The sequence below is a fragment of the Rhinopithecus bieti genome, unplaced genomic scaffold, assembly GCF_001698545.2.
Source record: "Rhinopithecus bieti isolate Rb0 unplaced genomic scaffold, ASM169854v2 scaffold_46482, whole genome shotgun sequence".
In the NCBI taxonomy this organism is placed as follows: Eukaryota; Metazoa; Chordata; class Mammalia; order Primates; family Cercopithecidae; genus Rhinopithecus; species Rhinopithecus bieti.
Window position 1 is genome coordinate 449,668 of NW_016818769.1, and position 20,686 is coordinate 470,353.

The window sequence follows — 20,686 nt, forward strand, 5'->3', positions numbered from 1 at the left end:
GGATCTCAGCTCACTGCAAGCTCCGCCTCCCGGGTTTACGCCATTCTCCTGCCTCAGCCTCCCGAGTAGCTGGGACTACAGGCGCCCGCCACCTCGCCCGGCTAGTTTTTTTGTATCTTTTAGTAGAGACGGGGTTTCGCCATGTTAGCCAGGATGGTCTTGATCTCCTGAACTCGTGATCTGCCCGTCTCGGCCTCCCAAAGTGCTGGGATTACAGGCTTGAGCCACCGCGCCCAGCCTGATGTATTCTTATAAATATTCACAAAATGGTAGGTTTTAGTGTGGTTTCTAAGCAAATACTGCTTCCTTAAAAATCCATCACAACAACAAGCTAGAGTACTCTATTACTTTAATGTTAGTGTTGCTAGTGCTAGGCTATAATTTGGGCAATGTCTGTGGCTTAAAGCAACACAGCATGGGATGTTGCACTGAGAATAAAAGTTCTTAAGAAAGTGATTATAGTATTCAGATTCAAAGTAAATGTACAAAAGGCAGTGTCAAAGCCATTTCTAATAGTTTCTGATCATGTGTATATTCCAGGTGCCAATTATATATTTTCAGAACCAGGCTTCTTCCAGAGAATGCAGAACTGTGACCATTTTCCCTAGGGCACAATCATATTTGGAAACAAGAACTGTTTTTAACATAGAAGCAGAAGGAAAGCAACTGAGTAACATAGCTATTATAGCAACCATTCTATAAATGATACTGCATGCACTTGGACCAACAAATGCTGCAAACAAGGAAGCTACTGGAGTAACCTGGGCCTTCTGCAAAGGTTTCTCATTTCTGGACAGAGTGTAAGTGGCCCAAGCATCTCTACAGTGGTCCAAACCCAAACATGCAGTAAAATCTGAATCCAAAAAGTTAGTTCATATCAAGAGTTATGCAGCGCTCTTTACTTCTGGGTTTGGCTCAGATCTTAAGTCATCCACATATCTTCTGGTTTTCAAAATTTATTCATTCAATCAATATTGATTAATATTTTACCAAGTCAGGTGCCTAATACTGTACAAGGTATAGGAAGTACAAAATAAGTAAGACAAAATACATGCTTAGAGTTTAGAGGTAGAAGCAAAACTTACACAATGTGGTAAGTACAAAAATACAAGCACCAAAAGGCAGCTGTTAAGAGCTCCAAAGGACAGTGCATCTGACACAACCTGGTAATGGGAGAAAGACCTCACAGAGGAGGTTAACCCCAGGACTTGAGCAATGTTTGGGAACTCCTGAGCTAGATGAGCAAGAAAAGGCACAAGGAAGAGCATGCCTTGTTTGTAGGGAAGCAGATTGTTTGGGAAAGTTGGCATATAGGGTAGTGTAGTATAACAACTGAGGGAAAAGAGGCTGGAAAGATGAGTAGATGCCTGTTCATGAAGGACCTTCTATGAGTTTAAAGAAGGAAACAGTTCAGTGACTTCAAGGAAGGGTGTGACAGTGACTTCAAGGAAGGGTGTGACATGATCAGATCTACATTTTGGGAAGAACACTTTGGCAACAGGATAAACGGGGGGCATATGAGTGAAGGTTTTCATAATAATCCGGCTGAGAGTGAGAGATGTTTCATAGGCAAAAATAGCAGGACTCAATAACAAAGCAGAAGTTTGTGTCAGGAAAACTGAGGTAGAAAAGACAGGAGGAAAAGGTAGGAGGACTTGTGCTAGATATGCGGAATTAGACACCTAAGGATGCCTATTCAACAGTCACTCAACATCTACTTTGTCCCCGGCCTTCTGCTGGGGATACAGAGATCAATAAGACCTGATCATGAAAAACTTAGAGTCTGGCTGGGGAGAAAGAGAAACAGATGGATTTCAGTGTAACATTTGGTATGAAGTGGACCTTTCCCCAAAGCATTTGATCACATTTACATCAAACAATCATGTTTACATTTATGTGACAGATAAAGCCAAGGGTGTAGATGACATTGCTCAAAGAAGTGAGGGGACCAAACCCTGTGAAACATCAATATGTAAAGGGAAGTTGGAGGAAGATGAAGAAGCCTCTAAGAAGCTAGAAAAGGAAAGGTCAGAGAGGAGCCACGGGAAGAGAAAGCGTCAAGAAAGAATAACTGGCCATCAGATGAGACCAGAACAAATGTCCACAGGAGTTGACAATCATGTATCTGGGGATAGCATCAAGAGAGGGCAGACGATGGAAGCCAGATGGCTAATGTGTTCAGGAATAAATGGACAGTATATTCTTTGTAGAAGTTTGGCTATAAGAAGTGTGTGGTACATATATCATCTCTTGCTGATCTCTCTCTCTCTCTCTCTCTCCACACACACACACACACACACACACACACACACACACACACACACAGAGAGAGAGAGAGAGAGAGGTCTCTCTATATATTTGGGGCAGGGCGGGGAAAGACACAGAGCATGTGAGCGCATGTGCCAGCCTGCTGCAGCCTAAGGGAGAGCAGTAGATAGAGAAGGATGCAGGGCTAAGGAGTTTTTGTTTTTATTTTGTCAATATGAGAAAGAATTCAGAATATTTACATGCTGAAGAGAAGGAGCTAATGGAATGGTTACAAGTTCCCAAAAGATCCACTGATCCCAAAACAGGACATTTCAGAGTCACTATTATTTATAAGAAATCATATATTTGCATATTTTAAAAGGTAGTGAAAGTGTTAATTATATCACTTCACCTTTCTTTCCCTTCTTTCAAACAATACATCCTGTTCCCGTAATACTGAAGACAGAAGGAAGCTCCTAAGTCCTTTTCCTCCTGTGACCTTGACATTTTCCCCACCACGCTTTTACTTCTGGAGCAGATTCTGACTGCTGCCAGAAGTGTGCCTGGAAATGTGGATCTCAAGGTGTGGTCAGGGACTAGCAGCATCAGGGTCTTGTGGGAATGCCTTAGTAATAAAAAACTTCAGGCTCTAAGCCAGATCTACTGAATCAAACACTCTGGCTGCTGCGCCAGCAACCTGTGTTTTCACAAGCCCTCCAGGTGACTCTGATGCACACTAGGGCTTGAGAATCACTGACAGAGGGAAAGTGATTCATGGAAGAGGAGCAACACCTGAGAGGCAGAAGTTGCTTTACAGAAGTTGCAGGGTAATGGAATGGGAAAAATGGAAAAAATCCTGTAGTATTCTGTTGTACCTGTGGGGAATAGATGCATACAGTGATGACCGGAGTGTGTCGTTGTAACATCTAGTTTTTAATCTGTCAGAGCACAATACTTTAGACTAAATAAAGCACTGGATCAACCAAGAATTAAATAATTAAAACTGCTGATTCTTATTGGCCTGTTTCAAGTCAAATACCCACACAATTTTAAATCTGGAAGGGCTTTGAAAATTTTTAGGGCATCAAGTAGTCTCTCTCAAATTATAAAACCAGTAAGCCACACATCCGTACCTGCTATTCCAAGATGCACTTTGAGAGTCTCTCCACCTTTTCTATCTTCTTGCAAAGATTCAGATTCGCCAGCAATTGGTATAGACATTGAAGTGGAGGGAGGCCTGTAAAAAAACATTTGCAAACTGGAGTTGCAGGGGAGCCTCAAAGTTTGCAACAGTCATTGATTGGTAAGCTGAGGAAGCCCTGGCATAAACTGCTGGGTAATGTTACCCCTTTGAGGGTGAAAGTCATAAAGATCAGCAGATAACGTATAAGCATCTTTTCAAACTTGAATAAAATTCGTAAGAGAAAAAGGATTTTTTTTACATAACAAGAAAAGGGCATTGTCTCCATAGAGTCCTAAAAAGAGAGCCCTCTGTCAGTGTGAACCCGGCACTGGTCAAGGGAGTGTTGCTCTGTCAACTCAGGACGGCACCTTTCAGCTGAGGAAGGCAGCGCCAAGCCCTTTTGGATCAGGCTGGGAGGAGAATGCCTCATGCCTCCTGCTTCAGAGCCTGTGCTCCCTGGCTGGCTCCACTCGCTTCTTGAATAGTATCCAGGGTTTTATCTTCTACCTTCATCTCTGTAAACAGTTCATCTGCCCAGGGAGAGTCTACAGAGAGGCCCAGTTGTTTAGATTTGCTTTTTGGATTGGATTCTCTGGGAGTAGTAATGGATCTATTTTCATTGGTTAATTCAAACTCCTATTCCACGTAAAAGCTGTGAAGCAAGGAGGGGTAACTTTAATTTCTAACAGTTTTTTTTTCTTTAAAAAATTTTGGCCACGTGCAGTGGCTCACGCCTGTAATCCCAGCACTTTGGGAGGCCAAGGCAGGTGGATCACCTGAGGTCAGGAGTTCCAGACCAGCCTGGCCAACATGGTGAAACCCAGTCTCAACTAAAAATACAAAAATTAGCCAGGCATGGTGGCGTGCATCTGTAATTCCAGCTACGCAGGAGGCTGAGGCAGGAGAATCGCTTGAACCCAGGAGGCAGAGGTTGCAGTGAGCCGAGATCGCGCCATCGCACTCCAGCCTGGGCAACAGCAAGACTCTGTTTCAAAAAAAATTTATTTTTTATTTTTTTATTTTTGTAGATACATAGTAGGTATATATATTTATGGGTTACATGAGATATTTTGATACAGGCATGCCATGCATGATAATCACATTAGGGTAAATGGGGTATCCATCACCTCAAGCATTTATCCTTTCTTACAAACAGTCCAACTATACTCTTATTTTTTACTTATTTATTTTGAGACAGGGTCTCACTTTATCATCCAGGTTGGAGTGTAGTGGTGCAATCACGGCTCACTGCAGCCTCCACTTCTCCAGCTCAAGTAATCCTTCTGCCTTAGTTCCCCAATTAGTGGGGACTATAGGCACACAGAACCATGCCTGGCTTTTTTTTTTTTTTTTTTTTTTTTTTTATTTAGTAGAGACTTTAAATCTTTTTTGTAGAGATGGGGGGTCTCCCTATGTTGTCCAGGCTGGTCTTGAACTCCTGGGTTCAAGCAATCCATATGCCTCAGCCTCTCAAAGTGCTGGGATGACAGATGTGAGCCATGGCACCCAGGCTCTTTCAGTTATTTTAAAATGTACAATAAATTATTGTTGACTGTTGTCATCCCATTGTGTTTTCTTTTTATCCTAGGGATTTTTATTAGAAAACACCCCTAACCTTACAAAACTTTTTTTTTTTTTGGTAGAGACAGGGTCTTGTTATGTTGCCCAGGCTGGTCTCTAACTCTTGGCCTCAAGTGATCCTCCCACCTTGACCTCCTGAAGTCCTGGGATTACAGGTATGAGCTACCACGCCCAGCCAATCCCTAACCTTTTGAGGCTGATATTGCAGAGGAAAACCACATCTTCCTAGAAACTATCCCTTGGTGACCTGAGATAAAACGGGGAGGTGGCTGAAGGAATAATGAAGCTGACCTGCTTTATGGCAATTCTTAAATTCTTACCCTGTTATCTTAATGGAGTTCGCAGGCTACTTGGATTCTTGGGGATAGAGACATTTAAGATTGCTATTAAATCTACTGCATTTATTGACTATTTCCAGCCTAGGATCTCCTAAATTCCAGACTTAGATATCCTATTGAGACACTTTCAAGTATTTGTCCTTGAAACTCATATATATGAAACTCAATATATACCCAAGTAAACTCATGTTTCCCAAAACCTGCTTTCTTCTTTTACTCTCTCTGTAAATGTCATTGTAATCCAAAAAGTCACCAAAACTAGAATTATGGATATCACCTCTGCCTCCTTCCTAATAACATTTTCCCATATCCAATCAATTTCCAAATCCCAGATCCTCATTTAGTATTTTTCCTACTTATCATCTCGTTTCCATCTTCACTAATTACTTGAGTTTTGGCCTTTGTACCTTTCTCCTGGCTGACTGCAAGGGTCTCCTTGCTGGTCTGTCAACCTCTACTCCATGCTACTGTCACTGTGGTCTTTCTGAAACATGCCTCTGAACATGTTACTCTCTTATTTAAATAGCTTCTTTGGCATAAAACTCAAATCCCTTAGAATTTGCAGTCTGGCCTAGACCTGCCTCTTGGATTACCAACAACAGCTGTATTTTCTTTTTTCTTTTTTTTTTGAGACGGACTTTCGCTCTTGTTTCCCAGGCTGGAGTGCAATGGCCCGATCTTGGCTCACTGCAGCCTCTGCCTCCTGGGTTGAAGTGATTCTCCTGCCTCAGCCTCCCGAGTAGCTGGGAGGTGCCCGTCACCATGCCTGGCTAATTTTTGTATTTTTATTAGAGACAAAGTTTCACCATGCTGGCCAGGCTGGTCTCGAACTCCTGGCCTCAGGTGATCTGCCCACCCCGGCCTCCCAAAGTGTTGGGATTACAGGCATGAGCCACCATGCCCGGCCCGTATTTTCAAATAATGTAAAATAGCTTTGTGGAAAAACAAAACAAAACAAAACACGCTGCATTAAATATTTCATGGGAAAAACTAATATAAAGAAGAAACACAAAGAACGGAGCCTATAGTCATAGTCATTAATCATTGACAGCTGACTCATGCCTGCATGTCTAAAATTCTTACCTTTTAATGCCAGTTTCTTTCACAGGTGACCTGATTACAGTGTCTCTATCCCCTCTGTGTCTTACACCTGTTTTCCAGCCCTCAGCCCTCCCAAACATTGGCCCCTTCCCTCTCTATTCCCCTCTGGCTCCATTCTCCCTTCCAGCCTGACTCCACAGCCACAACTCTTTAAGCAACACCTTCAATTTGGCACCCCTTGTTCTGTGGTCTCAAGCTGAAGAACTGCAACCCTTGATAATATCTGCCATCTGTACTAACTGCTCTATTACTGGGGCAACTAAGCACTATGGAGAAAATTCACTGGCTATAGGGACTGATAGTAAAGCAAATTTAGAATCCAAAATCTTAGCTGGGCCTTGGCAGCTCTCTTAGCTCCCTGGACAACTCAGTCTTGTTGAATAAATAATCACTGAGTGCTTGCCATGTGCCAGTTTTTGTTCTATTACCTCTTTTGTTCTGAAAATGCTTTTACATCCGTCATCTGAAATCACTTAATGTAGATCAAGTATAGAAAAAGAGATGGGATTAATTTGATTGCATTATAGTAATGTTAAGAATGTGTGAAAAATGACCTCATAAAATGACAATATTACCTACTTGACACTTCTTAAATACTCAATGCCCTGTAATGATGGCATAAACTTGTGCAAACTGTTTTCTGTCCTGGGGTGTCCCTACCTACCTCCTGTGCTTAGTAAATTCCAAGTCATCCCTTAAACTTAGCTCAGCATCCCCTTCTCAGTAAAGATTTCCCTGGCTTCTAAGGAACTGTGGCTAGGGATCCTATCCTGTGTGCCCCAGTGACATTGTATGCTGTGTGCCTGTCTCCCACATAATCAGTGAATCCCTTCAGAGCAGGGGCTGGTCTTTTCTAGCTTGTTAAGTCTTGGCATGTGGCAGGCAATCAATACACATGTACTGAATGAATGACTGCATCCTGGGACCCTGAAAGAAATAATTCCTTAACCTCCTAGTCTCGATGTCTTCACTCAAATATATGGATAATATTTACATTACAGAGTTGTTTTAAGAATTGAGAGACAGTAACTTTCATGAAATCATTTTCACAAATGATAATTTCCTTCCTTTCGGAATATGAACACGTCAGAACCTTGCTATTCAAGAGACTTATATCACCCCAGATCTGCTTTGCCACCAGATTCCCATATGCCAGCAGAGTATACAATTTCTCTCTTAAAATATCTTTTTTTCTCTCTTAAAATATCTTTTTTCTTTATCAGCACTTTTCAGAGTGAGTTTCATTCTTTTATGAGAGTTGGTGGATATTTGATGAGTTGTAGAGAACTATGAAATAAAGTTTAGGGTAGGTGGTTAGGCTGACTTACCAGCTGTCTTCATAAATTCTGGTCTTATAGTACAAAATTGGTGCTTCAGAAGAATTATACAATCTATGTTACAGATCTTCTGCTCAGAAAATATTAAAACTAGGATTTAAACTTGAGACTAAGGATCTGCTGTACTCTTGTTTCTCAAGTAAATTAAAAAAATTTATATCATGAAAAATTTAAAGATAGACAAAAGCAGAGAACAGTAGAATGAAGCCCTCCAGCAGTTATTTACATCTTCGTTCTGGAAAAAGATACTCAGTAAAGTCACTCGATTGCTCTGTGCCTCAGTTTCCTCATCTGTACAATAAGAATTTGGATTACAGCAACACTTTTAAAACTGGTTTCATGATATCTTTTAGGGTCTTGTAGAAACAGATGGGGGAGAGTGCTCAGTAGAAAATTTATTCTTATCTTACCTAAGTTGGAGGGGACATAGAGTAAAATTTTATATACTAGGATTCATAATATATTTGCTTTATTTTTTGAGACAGGTCTTGCTCTGTCACCGAGCCTGGAGTGCAGTGGCATGATCTTGGCTCACTGCAACCTCTGCTTCCTGGGCTCAAGTGATCCTCCCACCTCAGACTCCTGAGTAGCTGGGACTACAGGTGCACCACCATGCCTGGCTAATTTTTTAATTTAATTTTTGGTAGGCACAGGGTTTCACCATGTTGCCCAGGCTTGTTGTGAACTCCTGGGCTCAAGTGACCCACCTGCCGTGGCCTCCCAAAGTGTGGGATTACAGGCATAAGCCACCGTGCCTGGCTTCATATTATATTTGAACACAGGATTTTGTAGCTAAATAGTCTGAAAAAAAAAATCACTGGATTAGACAACTTCCAACATTCTTTTTAGCTGTAAAGTAATGTGATTTTACATATTTGATATATATTTAAATATAACCTGATAAAATGAATTTACTTTTTACATCAGTAGCTAAAATGTTTTTTCTATTCAGTACATATTCAGTATGTGCAAGTATATGAATGTGTTAGAATTTCCCCTTTTCAATGACATTTGAACAATTTAAAAGAGAAAAGAAAAACTGTTGAGGGTTTGATTCTTGAAAAATAGAAAACCATACTTTTCATCGTATTTGGAATATAGCGGATGGCCTGCCTTATTTTTAGTCGAATTCACAACAAGGTCTTTCCTCTGGTAAATATAAACTCCAGATTGTCAGAATTAAATTCTATGGAGATAATATAAAACATTAGATGATCTATTTTCAAGTTCTTCAATGTGTGAGTTTAAGTAGAGAGAGAAAAGGGCAGAGAAAGGGCAAGAAAGGGAATATCCATAAAAAGTTCATGAGAAGGAATGATCAATTTATTTTCTTCTACTAAGTTTTGCTGCTCATTTTCTTATTTTACCCTAAATCTTACTCCACTAGAAAAACAAACTGTTACCCAAGACACCAAAAATAGTATAGCAAAATTGGTTTAATCCCAAGAAAGCAGAAAATAAAGGAGTCAGGAAACCATGGTTTCTGAGAGGACAGCATAGGAAGGCTAAGTTATAGGAAGATGTGTGGTTTTAATCAAGAACTGATTCTTTTTTTTTTGAAATAGGGGCTTGCTCTGTCGCCCAGGCTGGAGTATAGTGGTGCAATCTCAGCTCACTGCAACCTCCACTTCCCAGGCTCAAGCAATCCTCCCCTTAGCCTCCCAAGTAGCTGGGACCACAGGCGTGCATCACCACACCTGATTTTTGTATTTTTTTGTAGAGTGATCCTCGTGCCTCAGCCGGCCAAAGTACTGGGATTACAGGCATGAGCCACTGTGCCCGGCCAGGTGTTGCTTTCTAAGTTACAGCTATTAAAAACATGAAGTTGATATACAGGGAGGTAATGTTTTCTTTAGTTTTCTATGTGTATTTTTCTGATATTTCAATGATATCAACAAACTTTCATTTTTAATCATTAAGTGTCCTCAAGGCTGCTGAGAAGCAATCCTGCATTTCCTGTTCCGTTCATGCTCACACTCTGTGAGACTTCTGCACACCTTCTCCTTTCTTCAAACCCCTTCCTCTATCTTCCCTGTCCTTGCTCTTCAATGAGCACCTTGTTTCCTACTGCACTAAGAAATCAGAAGCAATTAGAAAAGAACTTCTATATGCTTCCATTTCTCCTCTACCTGCATCAGTAGCTATGTTCTCAGCCTTCCTCCCTTCCAACAATGCAAGGATGCTGTTCCAGCAACAGTCCCTTTTCTGGATCATCAGTTTCTCCCTCTTGTTGAGCCAATACTATTGGTACTCAAATATGCTATACCATCTTCCATCTTAAAAATGAATAAAACCTGCCCTACTCCAAATCCTCTCTTTACTTATGACTCCATTTTTCTGTTCCTTTTTTATAGCAAAACCCCTCATAAGAACTGTTTATACTCACTGTCTCCAATTTTTCTCCTCCCAGACTCTCTTTAACCCACGCTCAAAAGGCTTTAGTCTAAGGGCATTCTACCAAAGTGCCTGCCAAAGTCATCAACAGTCTCTGCACTGCAAATTCCAAGGGTCAATCGTCAGTCCTCATTTTCTGAAACCCACTACAGCAGCGTGTGATGCAGGTGTTTACTCCTGCCTTTCTGAGGCCATTTCTTCATTTGGTTTTCAGGACAGGACTCTGCTTTGCTTTCCTCCTCCGATCACACTCGTGGTTTCTTTGCTCCTTCTTCTTCCCAGGCTCCCTGACCTCTAACACGCTGGGGTGTCCCCACCTCAGTCTCTGGTCCTTTTCCATTTCTACTCGTTCCCTCTAGTCATTTACTCAAGTCTTATGGCTTTAATTACCACCTGTATATGGATGATGTAATAATTTCCACACTTCTATCTCCTGCCCAGATCTCCCTATTGGACTCTAGTTGATCTGTCCAACTGCCTACTTGACATGCCCTGCTGGATGTTAAATAGGGACCTCAAATTTAAAATGTCTAACATCCAAACTCCGAACTTGTTATCTCATCTCAACAAATGAAAGCACCATTTGTCCAGTTACTCAGGCTCAAAACCTTGGATTACTGAAATAGCCTTTTATCTACTTATTTGTGTCCCTGTCCACTTTGTTACTCCTACAGATTGTCTATTCCCTATCCAGCAGCCACAAGTCAGATAATTCTACTCCTCTGCTCAAAACCTCCAATAGCTTTTCTATCTCACTCAGAGTGTGAGTGGCAGTCCTTTTTATAATGGCCACAAGACTCCTTATCATCTGACCTCATCTCCTATCACCCGCCACTTTATTCACCCTGCTTTAGACCTGCTGCTCTCCAGGCAGCTACTTGAACGTGCCAAGAACACTTCTCCCTCAAGGTCTTTGTCCTCGTTTCCTCTACCTCAAATACTCTTTCCCCTAATGCCGATGTGACTTCCTTCCCACCTCCTTCAGGTCTCTACTCAAAGATCATCTTTACAAGGGGGGGCCTCCCTTGACTACTATATATGGAATAGCGACACTTCTCTTCACGATGGCCCTCCCATCCTTTTTCTCCAAAGCGCTTATGACCATCGGTGTATTATGTATTTACTTGTTAGCTTATTGTCCATTTTCCTCTTAGAATATAAGCTCCAGGATGGCAAGGACTTAACCTATTTTGTTCATTGCTGTTTCTCTAGTATCTAGAATATGGCTTAACACCTGGTAAGGCACTTAATAGGTATTTACTGAAGAAATGAATATGTTCACAGGAGCTGTATTAAAAATTTTTGTTTATATAATTTTACCCAAAACCTGAAGATGATAAAAGACCTATAGCATTAATAATTTAGAGTATGGAGAATTCATTTGGTAATAGGTAAACATAACTTCTAAGAGGGTCAAGTCAGTCTTCCATGGAAGAAACTATCTCTTAACTGGTATTTTCCCATAAGCACTACAAAATATTAATGTAAAAATTTAAACAAATAAATCTTTCTTATACTTTTAGATACATAATCCACTTATTGGGTATCAACTTACGTTTTAAAACATGGGTCACCAGACATCAGTTGCATACTGATCAAAACCTAAACATAAAGCAAGAAACATCACGATTATAAAAAATTATAAAATGCTTCCTTCACAGCACCTAGTCCGATATTTTCTATTGGGAAAGCATTAAATAAAATGATTGTTGAATTGGGTTATATCCATGGGAGGCTAAGGCAGGAGGATTGTTTGAGCCCAGGAGTTTCAGGTTATAGTGAGCTATGGTCATGCCACTGTACTCCAGCCTGGGCAACAGAGCAAGACCCTGTCTCTATTAAAAAAAAAAAGAAGTGGGTTATATTCAATATTAAATTACTGCTCCATATAGATTAAAATAATTTTTAACATTCAAAACCTCAAAACCGCAAAAATCAGAACGGAAATAATGGAAACAAATAGCAATAATAATTCACCAGTAATAATCCTGTGGGTGTGTGGCCACGCTAATCTATCTGTCTTTACTCCCAAATTCCTGTGGTGCCTAAGTGTCTGGTAATGTTTTCCTTCAAGTTGCCACGTTGATGTTTCAAGGGATGCTGGCTGGTGGCTTCTAAGAGTAAAAAGCTTCTGGCCTTTGTTCCAGCTTTAGATCAGAATTTAAAGTTTTTTTTCTGTTTTTTTTAATTCTTGAGATAAGGTCTTGCTGTCACCCAGGCTGAAGTGCAGTGGTGCTATCACAGATCACTGCAGTCTTAAACTCCTGCGCTGATGATCCTCCTGTCTCAGCCTTCTGAGTAGCTGGGACTATAGGTGCATGCCACGCCTGGCGAATTCTTTTCTTTTTTTTTTTTCCTTTGTAGAGATGGGGCCTTGCTTATGTTGTCCAAGCTGATCTTGAACTCCTGGCCTCAAGTGATCCTACCGCCTTGGCCTCCCAAAGTGCTAGGATTATAGGTGTGAGCCACTGTGCCCAGTCAGGATTTAAAGCTTTTCTAATACTTTCTAAGATGCTGCTATTCTCTAGTTGCTGACTACCTTTAATAGTCAGTCATAGGACCTCTTTATGTTCTTATGGGAATAATAATGATAATGGTAATAGTAACAACAACATTAACAACAATCATGATTTGAGAATTCATTATGTGCCAGGCACAAGCTATGTATTTAATATGCATTATTTCCTTTAATTTTCAGTATTCCTATAAGAGAACAATATTTTCATTTTAACCTCAGGAGATTAAATGATATTTTAAAAACCAGATAACTAGAAAAGGGCAGAGCTGAGATGTGATCCCAGGGTTGCACATAGCAAAATTCATAGTCTTAATGAATAAAATGATATGTACATTGTTGTATGTTCTCCAGCTAATGGCTGACATGTATCTTATATAACCTTATTTCATTCCTATCTCCTCACCCCAGCACCTCCATGACTATTCTTTTCCTCTTTAAATGGCAAATCTATCCTAGTGCACTGATTTCCTCATCATCTCTTCTTTCATAGAACCCTGAGGTCTGCTTTCCAACTCCATCAAAACTGCACTGTTGAATATCATGGATGTCTCAGAAAGGAGATGGAGGTGGCACATACAGCTTTTAAGGAACTGAATAGTGAACTAGAACAGAGATGTGAGACAGTAGTTGGAGAAGATGAGAGATTAATTTTTGTCCTTTTTTTTAAATAAATATGGGAGATAGTGGAGCTGTTTCTTTATATGTTGATGAGGATGGTTCACTTGAGGTAGAGATGATGAGAAGAGGGGATAATCTAAGGGGTAAAGCTCTTGGTTAGGCAAGCTTTGGATTCCAGAAGCCAAGAGGAAGGGCTGACTTCTAACAGGAGAGGGGACATGCCATCCATTGCAACAGGAGACAAAAAGGATAAGGCAAGAGAGGCAGGTAAAGTCTGTGATGGGAAGATGAAGGAATTTGAGTTTAATGGCTTCTGTTTTCTCAATAGGAAAAGGCAAGGCCAGTATCTGAGAGCAAGAATAGTGTGTTGGGAGACGAGGAGAAAAAAGGTATGAGATAGAATATCTAAAATTGAGAAAGGAAGCATATGAAGGAAGTAGAGTATTACTGCCAGATGGCAGTGAGCACGGCTTCAGTAATGACAGCTAGTCTGGTTGTGTGACTCTCTTCAGCATGCAAGGATAGATATTTAATAACTGAGTTCAACAAAAGTTGGGGATTATTCAGACAATGCAGGGAGACAGGGACAGAGGAGCCAGGAGTATTTGTTTTTTTAAGAGATGGGGTTCTCACTATGTTGCCCAGATTTGTCTTGAACTCTTGGCCTTATGGACCATGAAATTTAAGCTGGATAAAGAGGGAAGTGGAAGCAAGTCAGGGCTGATGGATAGTGGGAAAGTGGTAAGGTTAAAGACAGCTAAGTGAGTAGGAGACTAAGAGGACTGGAAACAGTGTAGGAGGAAGAAAACTTTAAATTGAAATTTTTTTGGGGGGTGAAGTTTCTAGGAGTAAAAAGGTCTAGACTCTAGAGTGTGACCATGGGAGTAGGAACTGAGATGATGAGGAGGAAAATATTGCTGGAGATAGGGAGTTTAAGTAGCTGAGAAGCCTTAGACTCATAGATGATCAGCTATCAGGAAAGAAAATACAGATAAGATAGTGCACAAGGCTAGTTCGCCCACACAGATGGTGAAGCCATGGAAAAATGATGACCTGAGAAGAGATATAGAGAAAAACTGTGAGCCACGAGCTAAGTCATCAATGGATAGGAGTGAGAAGGTACCTAAGGGGTCACGAGATGGCAGAGATTAGGAAAGGAGAGAGTGTTATGACTGAATGGTGTAATCTTCAAAAAGTATGTTTTTTTTGGTAGGACAAAGTGGGACAGATGGTGTGGAAGGATGAATGGGAAGCCAGAAGGAAACTACTCCATGAGTTGGCTCTTAGGAACGTGAGGGTCTGAAATTAAAAAGTTATTTCAATTTCCAATGAAAACACTGTCATTCAGAGAATTATCCATCTTTTCATATAAGAAATATGAGGAAATAAGACCCCTGACCAGGCAGCAGAAGATATGCACTGTGGTCCCAGCTCTGCCACTGACTACTTTTGTGAGATACTTTAGTCTCAGCTCTTCATCTATAAAATGTGAATAACAATCTATCCTCATCTCTCTAACCCTGTTCATCTCATGGAGATATGGGCAAGTGCTTTGAAAACTTTTTAGAGTTATAAAACCACAAAGCTATACAATCAACATGATGTATACAGAAGTTTATACTGTGATACTTTTCTAATTTCTTCCTTGTCTTCTGAACATTTTCCTTCCCATATCAACTCGCTGTCCCACCTTTCTTTCCAGCTGCTAAATTCGTGTGAGGATTACAAAAACCATTTTATGCATTGGACTGGCTATAACAACCATTTTACACATTTTCATATGTGCAGAGCTTAAGATTTGCTGCAAAAAAAAGTTTGAAAACTGTAGAGTATAAGGTAATTCTTTGCTTCACTAACTTCTGAACACCCAGTTTTTATTCAGAATTATTTTCCTTCCTTATTAGATAACTTACGATCATGGGGTAACTTAACTGAAACACTGCAAAAGGTTTACCTAATGGGGTTTCCTAGGTGCAAAGTACTTTACAAATATTTTCTCAATTAATCTCATTTAATACTACAATTAACTCTATGAAGTATACATTCGCACTCATTACTAGAGTACATGGCTCCTGATGGTACTTAGAAAAAGCCGGGCAGATGCCCAGAAGTGGGTTCCATCTGTCACTTCACTAGTTTACAAGAGAACCCAGTGGCTTCTATGTACCTATCACAGCTGCTCTGTAAATCACCTTATGGGAGCTACAGACATTTTAAGGTATTCATTAATTCATCATGCTCCTTCCTCCCAATGAGCTCTTATGTTGTAGTGGTGTATGTATTCTCTGAATGCTCAAAACATCAAAGAAAAACACCTTAGGACCATGAAGGTGAACGTTTGTTACTTTTCACTGCTTTTGTGACTTAGATGGGGTTTTTCCCTAGGTGATGAATACTTCAGTGGTATGGTCAGTTTATCATATCAGCAGTGATTCACATCTTGTCCTTGACAATATATACATATGCTTATTAAAGGCAGATAATCCTATTTCTTGACAAGTAAATCCTGAAACATGCTTACTTTAAGAATGGAATTATCCTGTCTTGTATTTTTGGTATCATAGCCTTCCAGTAAACAGCGGCGAGTGGTATTTCCTGATCCAGCAAACTCTGCCAGGTTTAGATCTGCAAATCCCAGCTATGAAAAGAAAGAGAATTATATTAATAGACTATCTAGTAGGCTTCTATCATATGCTCCTTAAAATAAATATTCAACCCATACCCTAGACAGGTTTTCTCCAGCTTCATTTATTTGTAATTTTGACAACTTAATACCTGTTCTACTATTTGCTTTGTGTTTTAAATTGGTTCACCTTTTATATGAATTTATTTATTTATTCTTATCTTCAGCAACAGGATCTCTGAAATCAGAATTGATGCAGTAAATATATTTTTTCTATATACATTAAAAATATATATTACTGTTAAAGTAAAAATAATATGTATCAAACAGCTAAAATCATTGCAAGTAATGGTATTCATACCACCCTGTGGGAAATACTAGCAAACCAAGAGTGATAATTTGCATACACATAGAAAAGAATGATTAGAATCTCCTCTCCCTATTCTGGGTCAGGCTCTATGCCAAGTTAACCAGTGGTGAAGGCAGATAGTTGCAGGTTATTAAGTTTTCACTCCCCATGCAAGAACTGGAGTGACTTAAGTGAATCACCTATTTTCTTTGGTACCAGTGTCTTCTTGCTGATCATCCTTGAACCGAATCTCTCTTTATGACACCTAATTCATCCCTTTCTCAGAGCTCTGCCCCACATCAGCCCTCTCTGCTGCTGTGCAGAAGTTCAGCTCAAACCTGTTCCTTCTTGTTATTACTGCCCAGGTTCAGTCCCCATTTTCTGCAGCTGCCAAAGGTTGCCGAATAGTCTTTCCTCTGATGTTGCTCAACCCTGTTTCTCATTTCCATGTGGTACAACAAATCAACCCCATTTTATCATTATATCATTTTTTGAGCAAGCTAAGTCTACATGACTAAGTGTATATACAGTCTTTTTATTAACAACAAAAAATGAATTGAGTTGCAATTTATTAAGCATGTTTCCATAAATACACAATAAAAAGTATTATACATTTCACAGTATTATACATTTCAAAAACTGGTGTGATTCTAAGTTGTTTGCCTTAGGGTTTTAAAACACACAGTGGGCACATACAAATTGCATTCGAGATGAATATTTTAATTGCAGGCTGGAGCATTATTTTAACAGCTTTTAAATGATACAAAAAGAATGAAGAATAAGAACCCAGAGAGCAGTCGAAGGACAAGCCGCAAATGCAGTAAGTCAAACACACATCAAGCAGCAGTAATACCCACCTAATTCGCACATGGTTCCTCTAGTCTTATTGTCTCCCTTTTTCTTTTTTTTTTTGAGATGGAGTCTCACTCTGTCGCCCAGGCTAGAGTGCAGTGGCATGATCTTGGCTCACTGCAAGTTCCGCCTCCCAGCTTCACGCCATTCTCCTGCCTCAGCCTCCTGAGTAGCTGGGACTACAGGCGCCCGCTACCATGCCTGGCTAATTTTTTTTTTTTTGTATTTTCCATGCCTGGCTAATTTTTTTTTTTTGTATTTTCAGTAGAGACGGGATTTCAGCATGTTAGTCAGGATGGTCTCGATCTCCTGACCTCGTGATCCACCCGCCTTAGCCTCCCAAAGTGCTGGGATTACAGGCATGAGCCACAGCGCCCAGCTGTCTTACTGCCTCTCTTGGAGGGGCAAAACATCAGCAGAAAAACCTGGATATGTCCAGGACAAAGCCATATCCAACTGGGCATGTGAAGACTCACATGACTGATCACACATTATCAGTGCACCCTGTTTCATACATTATCCTTCTCCTTGACCCTCCAACACTGCTTTCTCATCCTCACTTTCTGCTGATGACCTTACTGCCTATTTCAATCAGAAAATTAAAGCAATCAAAAGAGCACTTAACTTCCATAAGCTTTTACTGCCAGTGACATCCACTCACCTACCTGCATCTGTGCCCACATACTTGCTTTCCCACTTACAGTACTGTCTGAGGTCAACCACTCTCCTTTTGCCCACTCAAGTTAATCACTTCAGTTATTCTTTCTGCTCTTGTGCATTCTAAAATTTCCCTTCTCTGCTGGATCATTCCCAAAAGCACACAAACATGCTGGATTTTCTCCTAGTTTAATGAACAAAAGAAAACAAAACAAAACCTCACCCTACATCTCTCTCCAGGCTATTGAATCTTTTTTTTTTCTTCCCTCTTTACAGCAAAACTTCTTGTAAGAGTTTTTTAAATTTAATTTTATTTTATTTCAAGTTCCAGGGTATATGTACAGGACATGCATGTTTATCGCATAGTTTGCCATGGTGATTTACTGCACCTATCAACCCATCACCTAGGTATTAAGCCCAGCATGCAATAGCTATTTTTCCTGATGCTCTTGCCCCCTCCCGACAGGCCCCAGTGTGTGCTAATCCCCTCCCTGTGTCCACGTGATCACATTTGTTCAGCTTGCACTTATAAGTGAGAACATGCAGTGTTTGATTTTCTGTTCCTGCATAAGTTTGCTGAGGATAATGGATTCCAGCTCCATCAATGTCCCTGAAAAGGACATGATCTCGTTCCTCTTGAAAGAGTTTTCTCTGCAGTCTCCTATTGCTCTGTGCCTGGCTACCTGACCAACTTCATTTCCTCCTTTTCCCCATTTACTCTGGCAGCCACAATGTCCTGTTTCTTGAAAATGCCAAGATCACTTCAAGGCCTTTAGCACTTACTGTTCTTTTGCCGGAAATGCTGTCTCTCAGATTTTCTTATAGCTTTCTCCTTTACTCTATTCAGGTCAATGTTCAAAAGTCATCTCTCTAAAGGGGCCTTCCCTGACCATCCTATATCACATCCCTCTTCCCTCCCTTACCCTGTAGTCACCACCTTCCTCCCCTTACCTGCTCTATTTTTCTCCTTAGTAGTTATCATCACATCATATACACACATATTTCATATTTGCTTATTGTCTGTCCCTCCAACGACCCCTACTCCCATTAGCATGTAAGCTCCACAAATGCAGGGGTTTTTGTCTGTCTTGTTCACTGCTGTATCTCCAGTACTTAGAATAGTACCAAGAACAGCGTCTGGCACTTAATAAATATTTGTTGAATAAAAGAACAGCCCTTTGGCTTACCATCTACTGTTGTAATGTTGGTATATTACAATGTCGATAAGTTAAAAAAGGGGAGAATCTGATCAGTGCCTCTTAGGCCTGCATGTTTATGTTCCCCCAAAATTCCTACGTTGAAACCCTAACCCCCGAAAGGGTGGTATTAGGTGGCAGGGCCTATGAGGGGTAATTAGGTCACGAGAGTGGAGTCCTCAAGAATGGATTAATGCCCTTTTAAAAAGACACAGAGAGCTTGCTTCCTTTTTCTCTGCTCTCTGCCATTTGAGGACACCACGAGATGACAGACATCTGCAAAGCAGAAAGCAGGCCTCACCACACTGGATTCACCAGCACCTTGATCCTGGACTTCCCAGCCTCCAGAACTGTGGGAAATAAATGTTGTTTAAATCACCTAATCTATGGTAATCTGCTATAGCATCCCAAACTAACTAAGACAGCCCCTATTAAGAAAGTATATTAAAAGGTGGGGCATGTCAATGTGATATTTCAGGCTAACAGTTACTAATGAGTGAAGTCAATATTATCAAGCATCTTTTATATGACAGGCCCAGTTGTAGACACTGGGAAACAGTGATGAACAGGACATCTACTCTGCCTTCAAAGAGCTTACATTCTAGTGAAGAATTAGAAAGTCTCTGTTTCCTTACGACTTTTTCTTTGGCTTCACTGAGTAACTGTCTCATGAAACGGCATATATACATAAACACTAGCTGTATTTGTCACAGATATTAATTCATTCATGAAATAATCTTCAGCATCTACACTGCAGGTAATATGGAAGTCATTCCTACTCTTATAGTTTAATAGGGGAGGACAGAAAAGTGAACAGATTCCTTAATGCAGTGTGAAAGTACTGTGATAGAGGAAGACACAGTTACAAGAAACAGAGGAAAAGAAAAGTTCTCAGTGGGGAGGGATGACTAAGCTAAGTCTTTAATGATACATGAGTTGACAGGACAAGAGGAGGGAGAAATATAAAAATGGTAGGAAAAGACATCAAGTTACAAAGCAAAAGGATAAGATAGCATGGGATACTCCAGGAGGTTTGTGAGGGTGGTATGTGTGAGGCATAAGGATGAGTGTATGAGTGTGTATGTGTGTGTTAATGTGCAGATGACAGTAGAGATGACAAGATGTGTCTTACACGCCAGGTTAAGAAATTTTCATTTTCCTTTATAAACAATGAATAGTTGCTAAAGGACTTAAAATGGGGGAATGATATGATCACGTTTTAATTTTAGAAAGATTACTTTGGCAATAATATGGAGGATAGAGGGAGATAACAGAGACAGAGAGACTAGATAGAAGGCCACTGCAGGCTGTAAATAAAAAATAATGAAGGCATAACCTGAGGCAGTGGCCCTGGGAATGGAGAGAAGGTATGGTTTCAAGACCTTTTAGAGAGGAAAATGAAGAGGACAGGTCAACTACAGCAGACCTTGTTGTCTGCCTAGCCCAGAATCAATGCCCTCCTATTCCTTGATAGCAAAGCCTTGATTTATTTTTAATTAGTTAATTAATTATTTACTGAGACAGGGTCTCACCATGTTGTCCAGGATGGTCACGAATGCCTGGGCTCAAATGATCTCCCACCATGGCCTTCCAAAGTGCTGGGATTACAGGCATGAGCCACCACGCCCAGTCACAAAACCCTGGTTTTATTCAGGTGTCCAGTCTCAGTTCATCCATGTGTACAAGGAAGGA

General features: G+C 40.4%; 1 protein-coding gene across 1 annotated transcript in view; it reads right to left on the minus strand.

The window, feature by feature from the left end:
* EEIG2 (EEIG family member 2) overlaps positions 1–20,686 on the minus strand; it is a 76,378-nt gene that overhangs the window by 12,060 nt on the left and 43,632 nt on the right. Inside the window, exons 4-6 of the mRNA XM_017857465.1 lie at positions 15,839–15,955; positions 11,737–11,783; positions 3,381–3,484 (exon numbers count right to left, since the gene is read on the minus strand). Coding sequence (XP_017712954.1) covers positions 3,381–3,484; positions 11,737–11,783; positions 15,839–15,955 — 268 coding nt within the window. The remainder of the gene's footprint in view (positions 1–3,380; positions 3,485–11,736; positions 11,784–15,838; positions 15,956–20,686) is intronic.